At 43.1% G+C, this 18,876-nt stretch overlaps 1 protein-coding gene and 1 non-coding gene across 2 annotated transcripts in view; both read right to left on the reverse strand.

Moving 5' to 3' along the window:
* Myo3b (myosin IIIB) overlaps positions 1 to 18,876 on the reverse strand; it is a 408,160-nt gene that overhangs the window by 294,860 nt on the left and 94,424 nt on the right. Inside the window, exon 8 of the mRNA XM_077110313.1 lies at positions 6,281 to 6,346. Coding sequence (XP_076966428.1) covers positions 6,281 to 6,346 — 66 coding nt within the window. The remainder of the gene's footprint in view (positions 1 to 6,280; positions 6,347 to 18,876) is intronic.
* On the reverse strand, positions 16,702 to 16,774 carry Trnaa-agc (transfer RNA alanine (anticodon AGC)). The gene has a single exon. It is a non-coding gene; the product is annotated as a tRNA-Ala (tRNA).

Here is an 18,876-nt window from a genome sequence, read left to right on the forward strand (position 1 = left end):
ACCCAGTGACTTGTAGGACCTGGGGAGAACAGCACCAGGCATAAGGAAGTTACTTATGCTATTGCTATTTGCCAGGTTCTGATATCATTTAATCCCCACGGCAACCCTGTTCTCAGCCCCAAGTTGACAAATGAGGACTGCAGGATCAGGAGGTTGAGTAGCCCTCCCGGTGTTGCACAGCCGGAAAGAGGCACTGCAGATGCACGCGCCACAGCTCCACCCTTGTACAGAGGCCTCTCCCAGATGGTGATCCAGGTGGCACTCTATCGAGGGCCGCGCACATGTACCACCAGGCCTGTGTGTGCAAACACAGACAGTGCAGACGTCAAGATCACTACTGTTCATATCCATGCAGACTCTTTCTGATGTGCGTTATGAAAATCAAGTGCAATTTTTAAAAAAGAAGAAAGAAAAACCAGTATGGGGAAATGGTCCACGATGTCATTTCAGATCCCACAGCACAGCCACAGAAGTCAGCTAACAAGCAGCAAACACTACTGTGAAATCTGCGTGGGCTGCAGATCTGGTTCTCACAAGAGCCCACCCAGCACCTGCCAGGAAACAATGTGCTGACTGGTGTCCGCAGCCCTCATTTTACTCTTTTAGGTATTTTGGATGAGGCCAAAACTCTTGTTTCTCTGGCAGTGGTACAGTTCCTTAAAGGACAGAATGTTCTAGAAATATGTGGACACTGCACCATTATAAACTTCAAGTCGTACGAAGTCACTTCTTGGTTTACACCCTGAGAAAATCACATTGTATTCTCCGACTATATAAGTGAGATCAAATCAGGCCCAGTCCTCAGTGGGTCAGATGATCTATGAGTTCCTCTACATTAGATGCTCTTCTGGGAGGTGTAACCTTGAAACTCTTTGCTTTATTTATCCTCATGAAGACAGAAAAAAAAAATCCCAATTTTTAAAAATGAAAAAGGAGACATGTTACATTTATAAGTGTACTGATCGATACCTGTTCATAGGGGAGAGAAGAGTTGGGGGGTTTTGAACTTAGGATTTTTTTTTTTAATTTTGAGCTTCTCTGTGAGTTTTTATTAATTCACGAATTCCCTGTAGCTCAAGAGATGCTAATTAATTCAAGAAGCCATAATAGCTAATCATTGGCTAAATAAATCTAAAATGGAGAGTGTGTCACTGGAGATACCACTGCTCATTTTAATTAAAATTACCAATTTGTGAGGTAATGTAAATAAAGGTTATTGTGTTCTTCTACTCCAGAAGGGATTAACCCTTTGATGGCCTCCCGAGAACCCAGAAGGACGTAAAACCCAAGAATATTTGGGGGACTTCATAAATGAGTGGGTTAGGATTTTTACTGGTGCAAATCTGTTGTTTGCTGACATTATAGACCCACGTGGCATCAAGCAGCCTTGAAACACAGAGTGGGGAGCGGAGCTGAGGAGTGTTGCCTTGAGGGAAATACAATCCTTGTCAAAGAAATAGTCGCCCCAAATGGCGCACCAGTCCTACAGAGAACCCGAGTGTTCCAGCCTGAGCTGGGTTTGGGTTTTTAAGGAATAAACTCATGCAAATGTCATAAGTTTGCAGCTCAGAGTGGTCTCATTGGGTTAACAATTCAGCACAAAGTCTAGGCCCATGTGGTTGTCACCTGGAGGGACAGGAATGCCTGCCCCAACATCTTGTGACTAACTGCAGCACTCACATAACTCCCTCTGGGACAGACAGACCAGTGCACCCGCCACAGACGGAGCACAGGGAACACTACCCCCACACAGGGCTCCTCTGAGTACTTCAAGATGAAGGAAATCAAGAAAACTGCAGAGGCAGGCAGACCCCTCTGACCTCCCACCTGCTGTCTGAGGAAGAGCCTCATGTGACACAAGTCGTGCCTTTAATCTTAACTATGAGGTCCAGAGACATCTGAACAGGCAGTGCCAAGTTCCCCCCAGTTTATTAGCCTTTTTGTTAGTCATACCTCTGTGCTACTGTCCAATCTTCATCAAACCTGACCTGAAAACACAGGTTCCCCCCTCCAAGTCCTTGGGCCTTCATTTCTGAAGGCTCCCTTGTCACCCAACTTACAATAAATAAATTTGTTACGCTTTCCTCTTGTTAATCTGTCTTTTGTTATAGGGGTACCAATCATGAACCTTGCAACGGGTGAGGAAAAGATGCCACTTTTTCTCCTCTACACTGCCCAAGCGAGTCACCCCAAGAAAGCAGTTTATGGGTGAATGATCATATAGTGTCATCGTTAAATCCAAAGCTGAGCTGGAGTGATGCTCTTGGTAGATTTGTCCTTGACCAAGGGAAATCCATCTTTACTGTCTCCATAATCAGCTCAAAAACCATTGATGATGAAGTCCTAAATCTAATTCTCAATAAAACCCCGAAAGTTTCAGAGGCAAAACAGAGTATAGCTCACATTGCCTTTGGACCAATGATTAGGAAAGTATTTTTAGAGTTTAGTCCAAAGGCCTAAAATGAGTTTGAAGTTAACAAAGGGGTTGGGGGGAGGTGGGCAATTGGGACCAAGTTGGAGTTTACAAATGAAAATTATTGTTATCTTATCAAAAGGCCACTTCTGAATGGAGCCCCCAGACGAAGCAGAAGTCTGGCTGGTACTTGAACCAGATAAACTTGTTATGCAAATAGCTTTAGCCATAGGGGAAAGGGCTGATAATGAAATTGCTACAAAGCCAACTGCACATTGATAGAGGTGACAAAAACATCAGGCAGGGTCCTAGCATAGGGATAAAAGCAGTGCAGAATTTATGTGAGCATCGTGTTTAATTTATCATAACTAAGCTGTCAGGAGTCATGCTTTGACAAATGCATAACTAACACATATAAATGAGTCAATTATCACTAACAACCAAAGGTTCAGAACCAAACAGGGTAACTTTTTTTTTTTTTCCTTTTAAACCCCAAGACAGGTTTGCTAATAGGATTTTAGACTTTAAAAATATATCTCCTGTCTCCAAATAAGAAGGCGAGAAGCAAATCTGAACAACACTTGGCCACATCCAGGGTTGCTGCCGCCTTGCCTTGCTGGCCCTCCTGGATGCCTGTGCACCTATGTTCACATGGCCTGTCCCCTGTCCTCACTGCTGTGATCACTAGGCTGCAGCCAGCCTGACCCATTCAGACCCCTGCAGCCAATGAGATGTCCCACAGGTCCTTTGGAGAGGAGTGACCAGCATGAATTGAGAAAGCCCTAAATGGCCAAATGGATAATGGGTCTGCAGTTTACATGGGGACAAGGTATCAAGGTTTTTAAAACTGTTAAGAAATTTCTAGTCCTATTTGTTCTTTAGACAGAATCAGTTTTGTTGACCTGAATCCAATGCTCTGTGACTTGGTCTACAAAGGGAACTGAAGCAACTATCTGAATAATTTTGGATAGAAACAATTTTCCTAAAATTACCAGTTAATCAATCATCTTCTCCGCCCCAGTCCCTCCAATAATTGAAAGCTTGCAATCTGAAGACCTTAATCCTCCACCCTTCTTTTCCAGTACAAGCAAGGTAAGTAGAAAAGCAAACCAAAGCTCTCTCTTTAAATAGACATTTCAAACCCAGGAAGTGCCATTGTTTATATTTAATTAGGGAATTGAATAAATACAACGAAATCACTTTTGGTAGGTTGAGTGACTACAGCTTTGGGTAGGCCACCTCATTTATAAAACCAAAGGATACTGTTTGGAAAGAGTGGGCAGGTTTTTTGACTTAAAGATAGGAAATGTCATGATCAATCCCCAGACTTGAAAATTCCTAAAAATATTGTAGAAGGAGAATTCATGGTTGAAAAATCTAAAATATTAATAGGAAAAATAGGATTGTGTAGCTGAGGTCAAGAAAGAATCTATGAACATCTATAAATATATAACATAACATATTCACTAATAAAAAAATAAATAAAACCAACGTATTCAAGAAAGAGAAGATTGAGCCAGGCATGGTGGTGCGCACCTGTTATCCCAGTGACTCAGGAGGCTAAGGCAGGAGGATCACAGGTTCAAGGCTAGCCTGAGTGACTAACTCAAAATAATAAATAAAAAGGATGTACCTCAGTGTTAGAGTGCCCCTGAATTCAGTCCCCATACAACAGGAGAGAAGGGGGGGGCAGTGGGGAGCGAGAGAGGGAAAGGGAGAGGGAGATTGATTTGCCGTAAGGAAATGTCAGGGTGGGGAAGAATTTCTATGTTGTGTATAGCCCTAAAAGCCCCCAACCCTGTCGTCAATGATGTACTTTTATTGTCAAATCCATTCAAGCAATACCATGGTTGTTTTAAGAACACAAACTTACTCTTGAAAAAGTATAATACGGAAGTCAAATTTCTATGAGTCAAATCACATTTTAGAAGCATCAGGAAAACTTGGAATGAGAAGGTGCATCAGTGAATGTGTAATGGATTTTTCTAGGCCAACACCTTAGGAAGGTCAATCAAGGGTATCTGTGTACAGCAAACGGAATGAAAAGGAAAAATGCTTGGATCGGTCCTTGCCAACAAAATCACTGGAACCTTAGCTTCCAGATTTCTTTCTCTGGGGTGGTCTAAAATGTGGCCCCCAAGCCCAGGGCATATCCTCAGCTCTCTGTTCCCTCTTCCTCTTGTGGCTCCCAAACCTCGGGAAGGTGCCCTTCCTCTGCTCCTGGAGAGCATCATCCCCACTGCAGGTATCTGATGTCCCTCCCACCCTGGCCTGGCATTCCCACCCTGACTGTGGCTGTACATTTTGCAGTCAGAGCAAAAATGTCAGAGTGGGGTTAGAGGACCAGAGCACGTCCTCCACCCCTGGCCTTGACCTTCACAGTCACATTCCCACAGAGCCTCTCTTGGTAGAGTTCTTTTCCACTCGCCTCTCCTGAGGAATGTGGCACAAATCCAGGAGGGATTAGACAATCAACAATTTCAGGGACCCTGATCTGTATTGCATTTGGAATGAAAATGAAATACAGGTCCACAGCTCTTATCCAAACCCTTTGGGGCCAAATAAATTTTATCAAATTTTAGATAAGTAAACTGGTACATTTTACTGTATATTACATAACACCCCCAGCAGGATCTGGGGCAGCACACTGTAATCAAATACTAATATATCTGCAGCAAAACACACGAATATTCACACTAAGTAAGACAAATAATGACTATAAATAGCCTCACATCCGTTCAGGTCATGTGTTGCCACCAAATCGGTTCATACAAGGTCAGGTTTTACTGCTAAATGACTCAACTGTGAAAGCGATTTGGTTTCTCGGAGCTCTTTGGATTTGGGGATTGTGGATAAGGGATTACAGACCTACACTGTGACTAAGGAAGATGATTAAGACACCCAGTTTGTTTTGTTGCCCAGATTCTTGACGGAAGCTAAGTCTGCACGTCGGCATCAATGAGAAAAATGTGGGTTGACCTTCCCTACTTCATGTTTATCAGTTATTAGGTCACTTCTGTCCTCCTCCATGACCTCTGAAGAGCTTGCTTGATACCCTAAGCTCTGGGGTGCCTCTTCCCAGTGGGGGCACCTGGGAATGGCTTGCAGTATATTGTCCAGATTCCTACCCCACGGTTCACCAGGCCCCACTTTGGAAACTTGGGACCTCTCCAGCAGACTTAGGATCTTCTGCAGACTTGGAACCAGTGTGGTCCTCTTCCAAGTCCAGGCCCGGGATCCCAGCATTGAGTCACCCTGCTGGTGTCACTGTAGGTTCTGTGTCTTAGATTCGGGAAGTCCTGCCTGGTGGCATAGCTGATATCACACCATTGACTCAATTCTCATCCTGTTCTCTCTCTATAACCTGAGCCTGGATTGGAGAGACTCACTATGCTGTCCCAGGCCCAAGTTCCTACTTTGCCCCCCCCCCCCAATCATCTTGGAAACTAGATGATCAAGACCCTAGAGCCAAGCCCAACACCCAAGCAGCAACACTTGCTAGAGACTGTCACCTCTGTCTTCTCTCTGGTCCTGGTCCCAGGGTGAACATCAGATTTTTAGATGCTGAGTCTCCTCCCTCAGTGAACATGACATGGTGATAATATTTGGTTCATGACAGAGCAGGTTCTCAGACAGAGGTGACCCATGTGATCAAAGGGACTGATTATAACCGAGTCAAATGGAGCTCCTTATTTTTCAGATCCTGCAGAGGCATCCTCTGTCACTCACTGGAACAAATCCTACATCCCAACGTGCTCTTAGGCATAGCCACTTCTAGCACACTCGGTAAATTCCACAGCTTGGATTTCCCCAATCACTGTTCAAGGCCTTGCTAAATAAGCAATGTTCAGAGGAAGAAATACTCACTGTGCAATAAAGTGGTTGAATTCCTCACACCATTTTTCTGGATGCAGTAAGGTAGGCGGAGGATTTCTGAAAAACAAAAGCAATTTTTAAAAAGTTAAAGTTCAGCAAAAGGCAAGATGTCAACTTGTCTTTACTGATGTTCTTCTAAATGGCTGCAATAAAATCTTCTGTTTCTTCCCCGGTGGGAGTCACTCATTAGCGGTAACATATCAAGTGCCAGCACCTGCTCCTGTGGTCACTCATTTCCATGTTCCCCTCTTTCTCGGCACCTGTGAGAGTTACACAGCTCAGGAACATTCTTCAGCAGCGGACACTCTAATGAGGGGTGAGGCAGACACACCAGCCATTAGAACGGAGAGGATTACCAGGGCCACGAGAAAGCTATAAACATAGTGCTAGGGGCTTTAGAGAAATAGACTTTTAATTGTACAGGATTTCCAGATCCTTATGGTACCATTTGAATTAATTATATGATGCATCTAAAGTATACTCATAAATGTATCCATCACATTTTTAACCATTTCCTTGCGCCAACTTCTGCAGTAGGCCCTGGAGAAAGCAGATCGGTCAAAAGAACATTCCAGATTCCAAGAGGCTCCTGGGTGGAAAGGGAGACTGACATATTCTTTTTCTAATTATTAGAGACCCCAGAGAATGAGAGGATGTCAGGAAGACCCTCAGGTAACCAGACCACCTCCTGGTGAGAAAGCAGAAAACAGGAAGAGAACAGAACAGAAAACAGGAAGAAGCCCAGAACATAGCTGAATATTTACCCCAAAGAGATTTAATTTTAAAATACACGTGACTGCATGACTTTTAATTGATAATATTTTTTTCTAGCCATTAATGGAAATAGGATATTGTGGACAAGTCAAGTTGAGTAAATAAAGAAAGGAAAATTTCTACACACTTAAATTATGACTGCAAGTTTTAAACCATTATATGTAATCTGTGTTTTCTCCTGGATTCTAACTGCTTCCCAAAGCTGCAGAGTGCTCAACTTCAGCAGACAGAGGAATGATTAGCACCAACAATTGCCAGAACAAAATCTGTATCAGGCTGGGTATGGTGGTGCACGCCTGTAATCCCAGAGGTTCGGGAGACTGAGGCAAGAGGATCACAAGTTCAAAGCCAGCCTCAGCAACTTAATGAGGCGGTAAGCGACTCATGAGACCCTGTCTCTAAATAAGATACAAAAAAGCACTAGGGGATGTGCTCAGTACCAAAAAAGAAAAAAAAAAAAACAAAAACTGCATCAGAATAGTGTGATTCCAATTTGCCTCTCAGAATCTAGTTTCTCATATTGTGTATGTGTGTGTGTGTGTGTGTGTGTGTTGATGGAATTTATTCCAGGAGAACTTTACCACTGAGTTATATCCCCGGCCCTTTTTTCATTCTGAGACAGAGTCTTGCTAAGTTGCTGAGGCTGGCTCAAACCTGTGATCCTTCTGCCTCAGTCTCTGAGTAGCGGGAATTATAGGCATGTACCACCATGCCTGGAGTCTCTTTATGGCACAGTTTTTATTTTTGACACATTGCTGTCATAATAAAGACTATAATTTCTTTAGTTGCTTGCTCCTAAATGTGGCTACCTGAGTTCTGACTAATATAGAAGTAAAATTATTGTGCAGTATTTCCAGAAACTCTCCTTAAAAGAAAAGAGACATTTCATTCTTTTTCTTCCCTCTTCTTGCATTCTGGAGCATGAAAGTGATGGCTGGAGCTACAGCAGTCATTGTAGACATAAGACAAACTTGAAAATAAAAGCTCTGAGCTGAGTTTGGCAGAGAAGATAGGGAGGAAACTGGATTCATGATGTCATTACAAAGTTTCCATACCAGCTCTTGATTGCTTTTACCTCCTTAAATAGGAGAAAGAATAAACTTTTATCTTCTTTAAGCTGTTGTTATATACAGCTGAGCCTAATATTTTTTAATTTTTAAATTTTATTTATTCTAATTTGTTATATATGACAACTAAAATGCAATTCAATTCATATTACACAAATAGAGCACAATTCTTCATGTCTCTGGTTGTACACAAAGTAGAGTCACACCATTTGTGTTTTCATACATGTACTTAGGGTAATGATGTCTGTCTCATTCCACCGTCTTTCCTACCCCATGCCCCCTCCCTTTCCCTCCCTCCCCTTTGCCCTATCTAGAGTTCATCTAATCCTCCCATGCTCTGCCCCCATCCCCATTATGAATCAGCATCCTATGTCAGAGAAGACATTCAGCATTTGGGTTTTGGGGATTGGCTTACTTCACTTAGCATTATATTTTCCAACTCCATCCATTTACCTGCAAGTGCCATGATTTTATTTTCTCTTTAATGCTAAGTAATATTCCAGTGTGTGTGTGTGTGTGTGTGTGTGTGTGTGTGTGTGTGTATCTCACATTTTCTTTATCCATTCGTCTACTGAAGGGCATCTAGGTTGGTTCCACAGTTTAGCTATTGTGAATTGTGCTGCTATAAACATTGATGTGGCTGTGTCCCTGTAGTATGAAGTTTTTAAGTCCTTTGGGTATAGACTGAGGAGAGGGATAGCTGGGTCAAATGGTGGTTCCATTCCCAGCTTTCCAAGGAATGCTTTCCATATTGGCTGCACCAATTTGCAGTCCCACCAGCAGTATATGAGTGTGTCTTTCTCTCCACATCCTCACCAACACTTATTGTTGTTTGTTTTCTAATAACTGCCATTCTGACTGGAGTGAGATGAAATCTTAGAGTAGTTTCGATTTGCATTTCTCTTATTGCTAGAGATGTTGAACATTGTTTCATATATTTGTTGATTGATTGTATATCCTCTTCTGAGAAGTATCTGTTCAGGTCCTTGGTCCATTTATTGGTTGGATTATTTGGGTTTTGGTGTTAAGATTTTTGAGTTCTTTGTATATACAGAGATTAGTGCTCTATCAGATATGTGTGTGGTAAAAACTTACTCCCATTCTGTAGGGCTGAGCCTAATTTTGAGCCAAATATTATTTCAGGATATTATCCTACATAAGAGTAGAATACAATTTGAGAAGTCATGTAACAGAAGCACAAGCACAAAGGTGTGTAGAAGCATAACAAAGGGCTGCTTATGCAATGTGGGGAGTTCCAGAGACTTTATAAAGATCAACCTGAGCTGGCTCCTGAAGATTATGTTGGAATTTTTCAAGTTAGAGAAGGCAAAGGAAGTCATTCCAGGGTTAGAATGCAGCATGCACCAAGTCACAGAGGTATTTAAAGAGTCTGGCAGGTTTGAAGAAGATGAGTAATTTTGAGGTTAGACTTGCAGTTTGCTCGATCATCTCCAGTCTTCTGCTCCCTCCGTCCTCATCCAGGTCAGTTCCGCGGGTGAGAGGTGCAGGAGCAGCCCACTGCTCAGAGCTTCACCTACCCCCAAGCATCTCACATGACCACGAAGTCCTTTCTGGGCAGACTGGCAGGACTCAACTGCAACAACGTTATGGGCTCAACGCCAGCCACTCTCTGGGTCCCCCAATAATTAGGTCAAGTATGGGCCTGTCTCCCTTTCTGTTCAGGAGCCTCTTGGTGTCTGGGGCATTGTTCTGGCTGTTTTGCTTTGTCCAGTTACGCAAGGAGGGGCATCTCTCAGCCACAGCTGAGAACGCCCTGGCAAGGGTCCAGTGAGCAGCAAATGGCAAGGGTCCACCGTGGCACAGGAATACCGCGCCTATCTGCTTTCAGCCTGTTCCCCAGCAGGGAACGTGGGCAGGGGCCACTACCTAGGTGTTGGCCTCAGGAGAGCGGCAGCAGGTCACCACTCAGTCCACCCACCCTCATGGCTTCTCCTGAACCCACACAAGGAAACATCTTAGCTGAAGCTGGGCTTCATTGGATTTGGGTTAGAGAAGCCCATTGGCTCTTATGGATTCCTGCCTCTCCTGGAGCCCATCGCATTGTGGCTCGTAAAACGCAATCCTGTGAAAGATTCTTGTCTGTGTATAAGGAAACCCAATAGGAATTTGGAGACTTGACCGTGCTTTCTAGTTCTCTCACAATCCAGGATGGTCCCCAGGTAGTAAGGCTGGCACCTCCTCAGCTCTGCCAACCCTGCAGGTGCAGCCTGCCCAGAGGGTCTCTCTTTAAGAGAAGGCGAGACTCGACTTCCAGAGCCAGTGACTGTGACCCAGGGACTCCTCATGCATGAGGATGGCCTTCAGACGGATGAGTGGCTGGAAGGCCCACACAGCCCAATGACCAAATCTCATGTTGAGCAACACAAGACCACAGAGACTGCCAGTCAGCCTAAAGGAAGACGACGATAGTCATGTGAGTTTTGCCCCCCTGGACTGAAATACTGTGGTTTGGATCCAAAATTCAGTTCCTATTAAGATGGTCCCCTGCCCAAGACAGCATCAGGACCACGTGAGGCTAGCAGTGAGAGGTGAACCTATAATCTTTCCATTTTGACATAATCCTGTGTTCCCCAAATACAATGCAGGTAAAGTCAACCCTCCTGTCCCCGAAGCCGGAACAGTCAGTCTGGATTCATCCTAGTCCCTGAAATAGAGAAACAGCCCATTGGATCATAGTGGGCACCTGGTCTCAGGATAGTCATCTAACTGAATCTGGTGACTTGTGCCACAGTATGACTCTGTATGATAAGTTGGGCCCACTCAATTCTCTTCCAAAGTTTTTTTTTTTTTTTCATATATATATACATCTTAAATACTGAGAGAATAAGGCTGTTTAGAAATGGAAACCAAAATATCCCCAAAGAGGCAGACAGAGAGGCCACGGCATCCAGCAGAAATGATGCATAGGCTGGACGCAAGTCATGGGGAGAAAACAGGCTGGGTAGAGAGGAGGCAAGAAACGTGCCCAAAGGCACAGACACCCTGCACGGGGAAACCAGGTAGGTGCTTCTCCCTCTGGTGCACCCGATATTAGCAGCCCCAGGGTTCTGTTGGTGGCCCTGTTCTCTTCCTATTTCACACACTCACCAAGGGTTCACTGTATGTTAACAGCTGCCCGACCAGCATCTCCCTCCTTGATTTCTTGTCTGTCTTTTGGGTGGTACATCTGACTACGTCCTAGCTGGTTCCAGGGGCACATCTTAAAGTCAACATATTCACAATCTCAACTCCTTCCTTTTTAGGCACTGGGAATCAAACCCAGGGTCTCATGCATACAAGGCAGGCCCTCTACCACTCAGCTGTAGATCCCCAGCCCTGCTATTTTTTTCTGGAAGTTTTATATGTTTAATACACAACCAACCAAAACCAGTGCTATAGCACCTTCATAACTAAAGAAATATCACATCCCTAGTTAAATATTCTCAACTGTTCAGATAGTGGTGACATTTTCAGCTTGACATGACAAGATGATCAAAACCTTGATACAGCATAAATGTGTAAATCCTTCTAGAGCCAGCTTGACGTTCCTCCCCTTGGAGTTGTATCTGATGTTATGACTAATTTTCATTTGAATCACTGGGGAATGGGACAATTTTGCTTTAGTTTTTGGCCCGGAATCACCTGACCCTGAACGTCTTGTGAGAAGACACGGTGAGAAACCAAATCAAGTACACACTTCACAATGTCCAAGAAAAGGCCAAGAGTCAACTCCTTCCTTAAAACTGCATTCAACTTGATTCTCAAAGTCAGAAACCTGGATTCTACATTCTCTTTTTACCCCACAACCACCTGGAGAAAATATAATGGCTGCCCTGAAGGTATACACCTTCTAACCCACAGCACCCGTTACTGCGCTACTGTCCATGGCGGCAGGGACCTTGCTGACCTGTCAAGGTGGAAGACCTAGAGATGGAGACGTTATCCTGGGATATGGATGGGTCTGACTTAATCACTTGAGTCTTTTCAAGTGGAAGAGCGGAGCAGAAAGAAAACACAAGAGGCAGGAAAGATTCAAAGTATGAAGAAAACAGGACCCTCCATCGCTGCCTTTGGAGACAGAGGTGGGCCATGAGCCAAGGAATGCAGGCAGCACCTGGAAGATGCTGAGCCTCAAGTGTACCAAACAACAATGGGGACCTCAATTCTACAAACACGTGGGACTGCATTCTGCTAAGGACCTGAAAGAGCATTGAATAAATTCTCCATTAAGCCTTAAAAAAGGAGCACAGCCCAGATGACCCCTTGATTTTACCCAGTGAGGCCATGTCAGATTTCTAACCTAGAGAAATGTAAGATGAGAAATTTGTATTATTTTAAGTCCCTAAGTTCATGGCAACTTTTTATGACAATGATAGAGAGAAAATACATCAATCAAGGCCAAGTGCTCTCAATTCTACTTCCTAAATCCCTCTGTCATCACACTGTCACATCCCAGCCTCCTTATTTTTCTCCTTCTCTACACCTCTTCTCCCTCCCCCAATCCATCTTGCACTGGTTAGCTAGAATTTCTTTATAACATACAAATATGACCTTGTTGTTTCCTTGCTCAAAATTCTTCAGCAGATCCATACTATCTGTATAAGATGCCAACTCCTTTGCATGATATATGAATGGTCTTGCCCACCTGTCCACCCAATATCCCATGCTCACCCAAAGCCACAGTGCACAGAAAGTGTAGTTCCTAAAACTGTTCTGCTCTTTTTGTTTCAGGTACTTTGCACATGACATACCTTCAGTTTAGAGTGTTCTTCCCAGTTTATCCACTGGACAGGCTCCTACTCCTGCTACTGCTCCTTGTACCTATAGTGCCGAGCACGGCAGCACTCAGTAATTTTGGCTGAATTAAATGACTACATGAATTAATGCACAGAAGCATACAATATGTTGGAAGTCAGAAAGGTTGCCTGGACCAAGTATGACTTGGCTTCCTATGTAACATAAAAATTAGATAAAAAATGGAATAGCCCTTTTGGATATGAGTATATCCCAACTAAATTATTCACAGTAAGCAAGGTTTGAGGAACAAAGGAATAGTGACTTGGGTTGGATTTGATAATATAACCCTCATCCTTCTACTTAGAAAGCCCAAATGTCCCCAAAATGTATCTAGTTAAAAAAGCAAACAAATCATGATTTTAAGCCTCATTATAGACCTTCTTGGATATCAGGACATTACATACACATGGTAGGCTGGATATAGAAGGGGGTGAAGACCAACAACTGTCACAGGTTGAGCACTTACTATCTACACAAACCCCATGCCAAGTGCTTCACATACAGGCCAATGAAATACCACAACAGCTGGGCACAGTGGAACACACCTGTCATTCCAGCAGCGTGGCTCAGTGGTTAAGCACCTCTGGGTTTAATCCCTGGTACCAAAACAAAACAAAAACCCACACAACAGTCCTATGAAATCCTATGGAATAAGAACTCAGTCCTGGGGCTAGGGTTGTGGTTCAGCGGTAGAGCGCTTGCCTAGCATGTACAAGGCGCTGGGTTCAATCCTCAGCACCACATAAAAATAAATAAATAAAATAAAGGTATTGTGTCCAACTACAGCTTAAAAAATATATTTAAAAAAAGAACTTAATCCAATTTCAAGAATGGTGAAAATGCAGTTTAAAAAGAAAAAAAAATCTCAAAAACATCCAGCAAAAAGTGGAAGAATCGGGTTTTGAATTCAGATATTTCATTCTCCCATGTCCACACATGTCCCTGTTTTCTATGTTTATCTCATGAAGAGTCTATTTCTTTGGAAGAGGAATTAAGACAACACGTTTGCAAAAAAACAACAGAAACCAATTAGCAAGCAACACCTCAAGAAGGTGCAAAATGAAGTCTTCAAACATGCCAGCACTCACCAAAGGGATGTGAGCAAAGCTTTCTCCAGGACGGACGCTAAGTTAATTAAGAGAGACTCCCTGGAAGCTGTGCCTCTGGGACAGGTCCTGAACAGAGGGGACACAAACCAGTTGGCAAGGGGAGGAGGGTGTCGGGAAGGAGAGGAAGAAAACTGAGAGGAAGATATAGAGACCAAAGCCTACTCATTAATAACCATTAACATACTACAGTTTAACACTTCGGAATGTGTTCAATAGGAATTCTACTTATTTACTCATAAAAGCAATAAAGCAAGACATTTGAGCGTAATTATCTGTTTGGAAAGCATTAACCACAGCCACAGAGCTCCCATTCTGATTGCAATTAGTAGATCACATTAATGAAGTTGAACAGGCATGTGCTTGTGTCCTGTCCCTTAGTATCATGCCCCAGCCTAGCCAAAGTGGCTTTTCTCCTAAGTCACAGCTTACATGTTCAGTCAATAATTTAAAACGTGTTTATATTTATTAGTAATATGGGATTCCATTTTGGTGTAAAAAATTTCCCAGTACAGGAGCACAGAGTAAAAAGCAAGGTTCCTCTTCACTCCAACACCTAACCCAGGTCTCCTCCCAGGTCAGTATGGCATGTGTGCTTTCAGACCTTTTATACCCATTTGTTCCAATTGCTATTAACATATAATACATATACTGTTTTTCTGTGCTGTTAAGTATATAATAAGTAAGATATAAATTTTATAACATATTAATTTATATAACTTTTCCAGTTTAGGGCAGTAGAAATGAGATTCCACGCTACACATTAGCACCCTGGTACTTATTTTTTTTCCATTCATCTATTGGTAGGCATTCGGTTGTTTCTAATTTTCAGACTACCTGTCTAGAAATCATATGTGATTTTTAACTTTTAAAAGATTTCTTTGGTGTCAAACAGCTCTTGCCAGCGAACACTTCAGATTCTATCAAGTAACCTAAAAGCTAGAGCAGGCCATTGATTGAATTGGCTCCCTGAGCAATTTCAGAGCAGAGGGGACCCCAGAGAGAAGCCCAGGAGGAAGCAAAGGAACAGCAAATGGCCCCACAGGGCTGTGAATAGCACCCCCTGGGCCACAATTCCACTGAACACACTGTGAATGGCGACCTTGAGTTGTTCAACTCCACCCATGTCAAGCATGGAACCCTACTGCTGGGTTCCATTCAGCCACTTGCAAGAATCTGGCCCCAGTGGTGGGTATCTTGGAGCAATGACCTTTACATATATGATACAGACCAAGATCTTTTCAGAACACACATGTTGCAATTCTGCCAAAGAGGAAGCATCTCAAAAAGTCAAAGAAATAGCTGAAAGACATTTCTTTAAAATCCTAAAATAGATGAAATGAAAATAATATAGAAATCACTTTCATGATGCTATTCACTGCACCCTTGTTTCATGTAAAAGGCACCCTGTGCTATGCGCTCCATCCATTAGAAAGGCTTCTTCCAAACAGAGTCAATCCTTTGAAGTAGGGGAAAGCAGGAAAGGAAGAAATTTGTAAGGAGGACACTAGACAGGGAAGTATCTGGAAGGATGCAAGAACAAAACGTACCTAAGTCACATCTCAGCCTTTGTTGGCCATTAAGAAAGGAAAGGGTTGTGATCAATACCTAGGAAATTTCATTCCACAACAACTGAAGGCAATAAGGAAGAAAGCAAAGATTTATACTTAAGCTTCAAGCTTGTTGATTCTTTTGATTCTAATTCTGATTAATCTTTCTGATCCTGTCACTTATATAATGCCACCTGCAATGTCAGTCTCTAATCATTAGGATGTAAAGTCACTACATCAAATGACATGGCTCATAATAAACCCATCCTTAACCATTTACAGTCAGTAAGTGACAAAGTATTCGCTTCCTCTGACTTTTCAGCTCAGCAGGAATCAGCTTCAAAGGTCATTGCAGGATCTCAAGCTCACTTGTCCCCATGTCAGCTATTATTACCCAGGCCTGTGCTTAAGATGGGAGGGTCATCAAGCACTATCAATCCTTGGTCACTACCCCAACACTTCAATGTTCACAAAAGGCAAGAGTCGCACTCCCTCAGTCTCTACAGCACAGGGGCACCTTTCCTCCACTGTCCTCTCCTTACGCAACATGCAGGATTTATAAGCAGCTCAGCCACGCATGCAGAGTGCAGGAGAAAGTCAAGGGCAAGAGAAGGTGTCATGCCAGTGGAGATGATGGAGGGACGAGTGGATGTGTGGCTCTCTGCCTGAGCCACAGTGGTCATCTCCCTGCGCCATTCCTTAATCCCCTCCCTCGACAAGAACAAGCACCATCAAATCCAACTGTTAATGTCTAATGTGGCAAAGATGTAGACCTTGCCCCAGGGCTGACAAATGATCTTTTTCCTTTGTGGTTCTCCACACACAGAGAGGAGACTACAAACCTGTCTTTTTTCACACATTTTTAAATGCATGATTTTTTTTTCTTTACTTCATGGCTTTAAAGAGCTATGTTTCAAGTAGATCATGTTCTGTAAATATTTCTCCATCATCAAATCACTGTTTATGCAAGATCTTTGGGATTGTACTCTTTTAGGATGATCATTCTAGCTTGTCTGAACATTGGGGAGATACAGAATAACACTGCAACTGGATTAGCATTTTTTCCCCAATATTTATTTTTTAGTTGTAGTTGAACACAAATACCTTTATTTATTTATATGTGGTGCTGAGAATCGAACCCAGGGCCTCGCACGTGCTAGGCGAGCGCTCTACCACTGAGCCACAACCCCAGCCCTGGATTAGCATTTTAAAATTATAGAAGGAAAAAATTTTTTTTAATTATAAAGGAAAAAAATTCATGAAGGAAAAAATAATTATAGGTAGCGTAGAAAATCACAATGATACAGTAAATGATCAGAGGATAGCAAAGCCAGGGGTTGAACAGCTGTGATTTCCTGGAGCTTCCACCACTTTCCCCTGGTGATAAGTGATTTAGAGTATTTTTATACGAAAATCACTAGGGAAGGCAGGGGCCATGGTTGACAATAAAAATTCAAACTTCTCTTTGCCTGGGTCCTGAACTAATTTGGAAACAAGATTAAATAATACCCTGGACCACCACAGGCCCCTCATGAAGGGCAGAGCTTTGGCCACTGAGTGTCCTATGCCGAGAGCAATCAAGCCGCAGTCGGACTCCCCAGAAAAAGGAGAAGGGGACCAGCTGGGCTGTGCCTGTGCTTTTCCTCCCCAAACTCACTTCTGAACCTCTAGGGTCCACTTTACCTTTTGAATATAGCCCCTGTTGCTCTGAGGCTTGTTTTTAAAAGACATGTTTTTTGTTGTTTTGTTTTTTTTCTCTTTTCCCCTCTCCCTCTCCCTAACAAGATTAGGGAGACAGTGTTGTCTTTTCTTTCCCTAGTTAATTGTCCTTGAACACACCCACCACAGGAAGGAAGTGGCTGCAGAGGATCTGGGAAGTGAATATCTCCCAAATTAACAAGTGAATCCTAACACACCACCGGGCGCCCTGGGACCCCTGCCGGACAGAGCACACCAGGAATGCAATATTTGAGGAGTTTCTTTAGAAAATCTCCCAGTTCTTCCTGATGGGCAGAACCAAGGCCTGGAGTCCCCTGTGCTTCTCCTTAACTAGCAAAGCAATAAAACTTCTCTTTCCTCTTTCTCAAAATCATGTCCTCATTATTAATTTGGTATGAATCAGCATCAGGGACAAGGACCAAACTTTCAGTAACACTAGGATTCAGTCAGTGTGGGCACAATCAGAAGATAGATACCACACCAGTAATTTTAGTGGGGAAAATTTGATATAAAAATATTAGCTTGTGACAGAGGATTAGAAACTGAGGAATAAAGAGAACTAAAGAAATCGGGAATAACAGATATGAGCTGAGATACAGTACCCAAGAGGCAGCACATCAAAGCACGCCTACCCCCACACACAAGACTGAGAGTTTGACCTCATTGGAAAGAATGTAATAATGTCACTTGGTGGTGAAAAACCCTTGGGAGGGCTGGGGAGCAGGAGATCACCTGCTGGGATATTCTTTGAGACTCACTGGGAAGCCCCCCTTTTGAGCGCTAGTAAAACCAGCCAGAGGGGAAGCAGCAGAGCAAGTGCCTTGTGTGTCCCAAATGCCACTGGGAGACAAAGGCCACTGAAGCAAGAAGGAAAAAGCACACCAACACCAGTGTCCCTTCCTCCTACAGTGGCCTTCCAGTGCCCTCTACTGGCAAAACTTAGCATCTGTCACATGGCAAAGGAGACAGGTTCACCAAGCCCACAGAGCAGAGCTAAGGGTAGATGTGGCATCCAAAGGCTGATGGCTGGCGCAGGAATGATGTGACTAAGAAGACAGAGGCAGGGGTGTCGGGATGCTCCCTCTTTTTTTAATTTTTTTTATTTTTATTTTTTTTTATTTTTTTTATTTTAAGAGATGAAACATCAGATTTTAAGAAATTTCAATTTCAAGCTGACAACTTCAAGTCACCCATTGAATGAGTCCAGTCTCCTGTGACATCGTAGGAACAATTGCGGAGATCTGTGAGAGGTGTTGAGGAGATGATGAAAACCCTCCTCTTCTGCCTAAGAAGTTTGTCTGCCGTGGAGCACGAAATGCCCTCAGTATGACTCCTTGCTTTCCATCTGAGAAGTTCCTATTGAATTGGGAATGTCCTGGGAGGTATCATATTATAAACTTTTACTGGCCAAAAGTGTCCTTGGGGATAAATCACAGTCAAGAATGAAGACTCACCAGAGAAGTGAAAAAGTGTACAACATGCTGCTGTCCTGTATAACTGATTAGAACAAATAAAAAATAAATTAAAAAAAAGAATAAAGACTTAGAAAAAAGGGGCTTAGAGTCAGGCACATT

This window comes from Callospermophilus lateralis, chromosome 9 (assembly GCF_048772815.1).
Source record: "Callospermophilus lateralis isolate mCalLat2 chromosome 9, mCalLat2.hap1, whole genome shotgun sequence".
NCBI lineage: Eukaryota > Metazoa > Chordata > Mammalia > Rodentia > Sciuridae > Callospermophilus > Callospermophilus lateralis.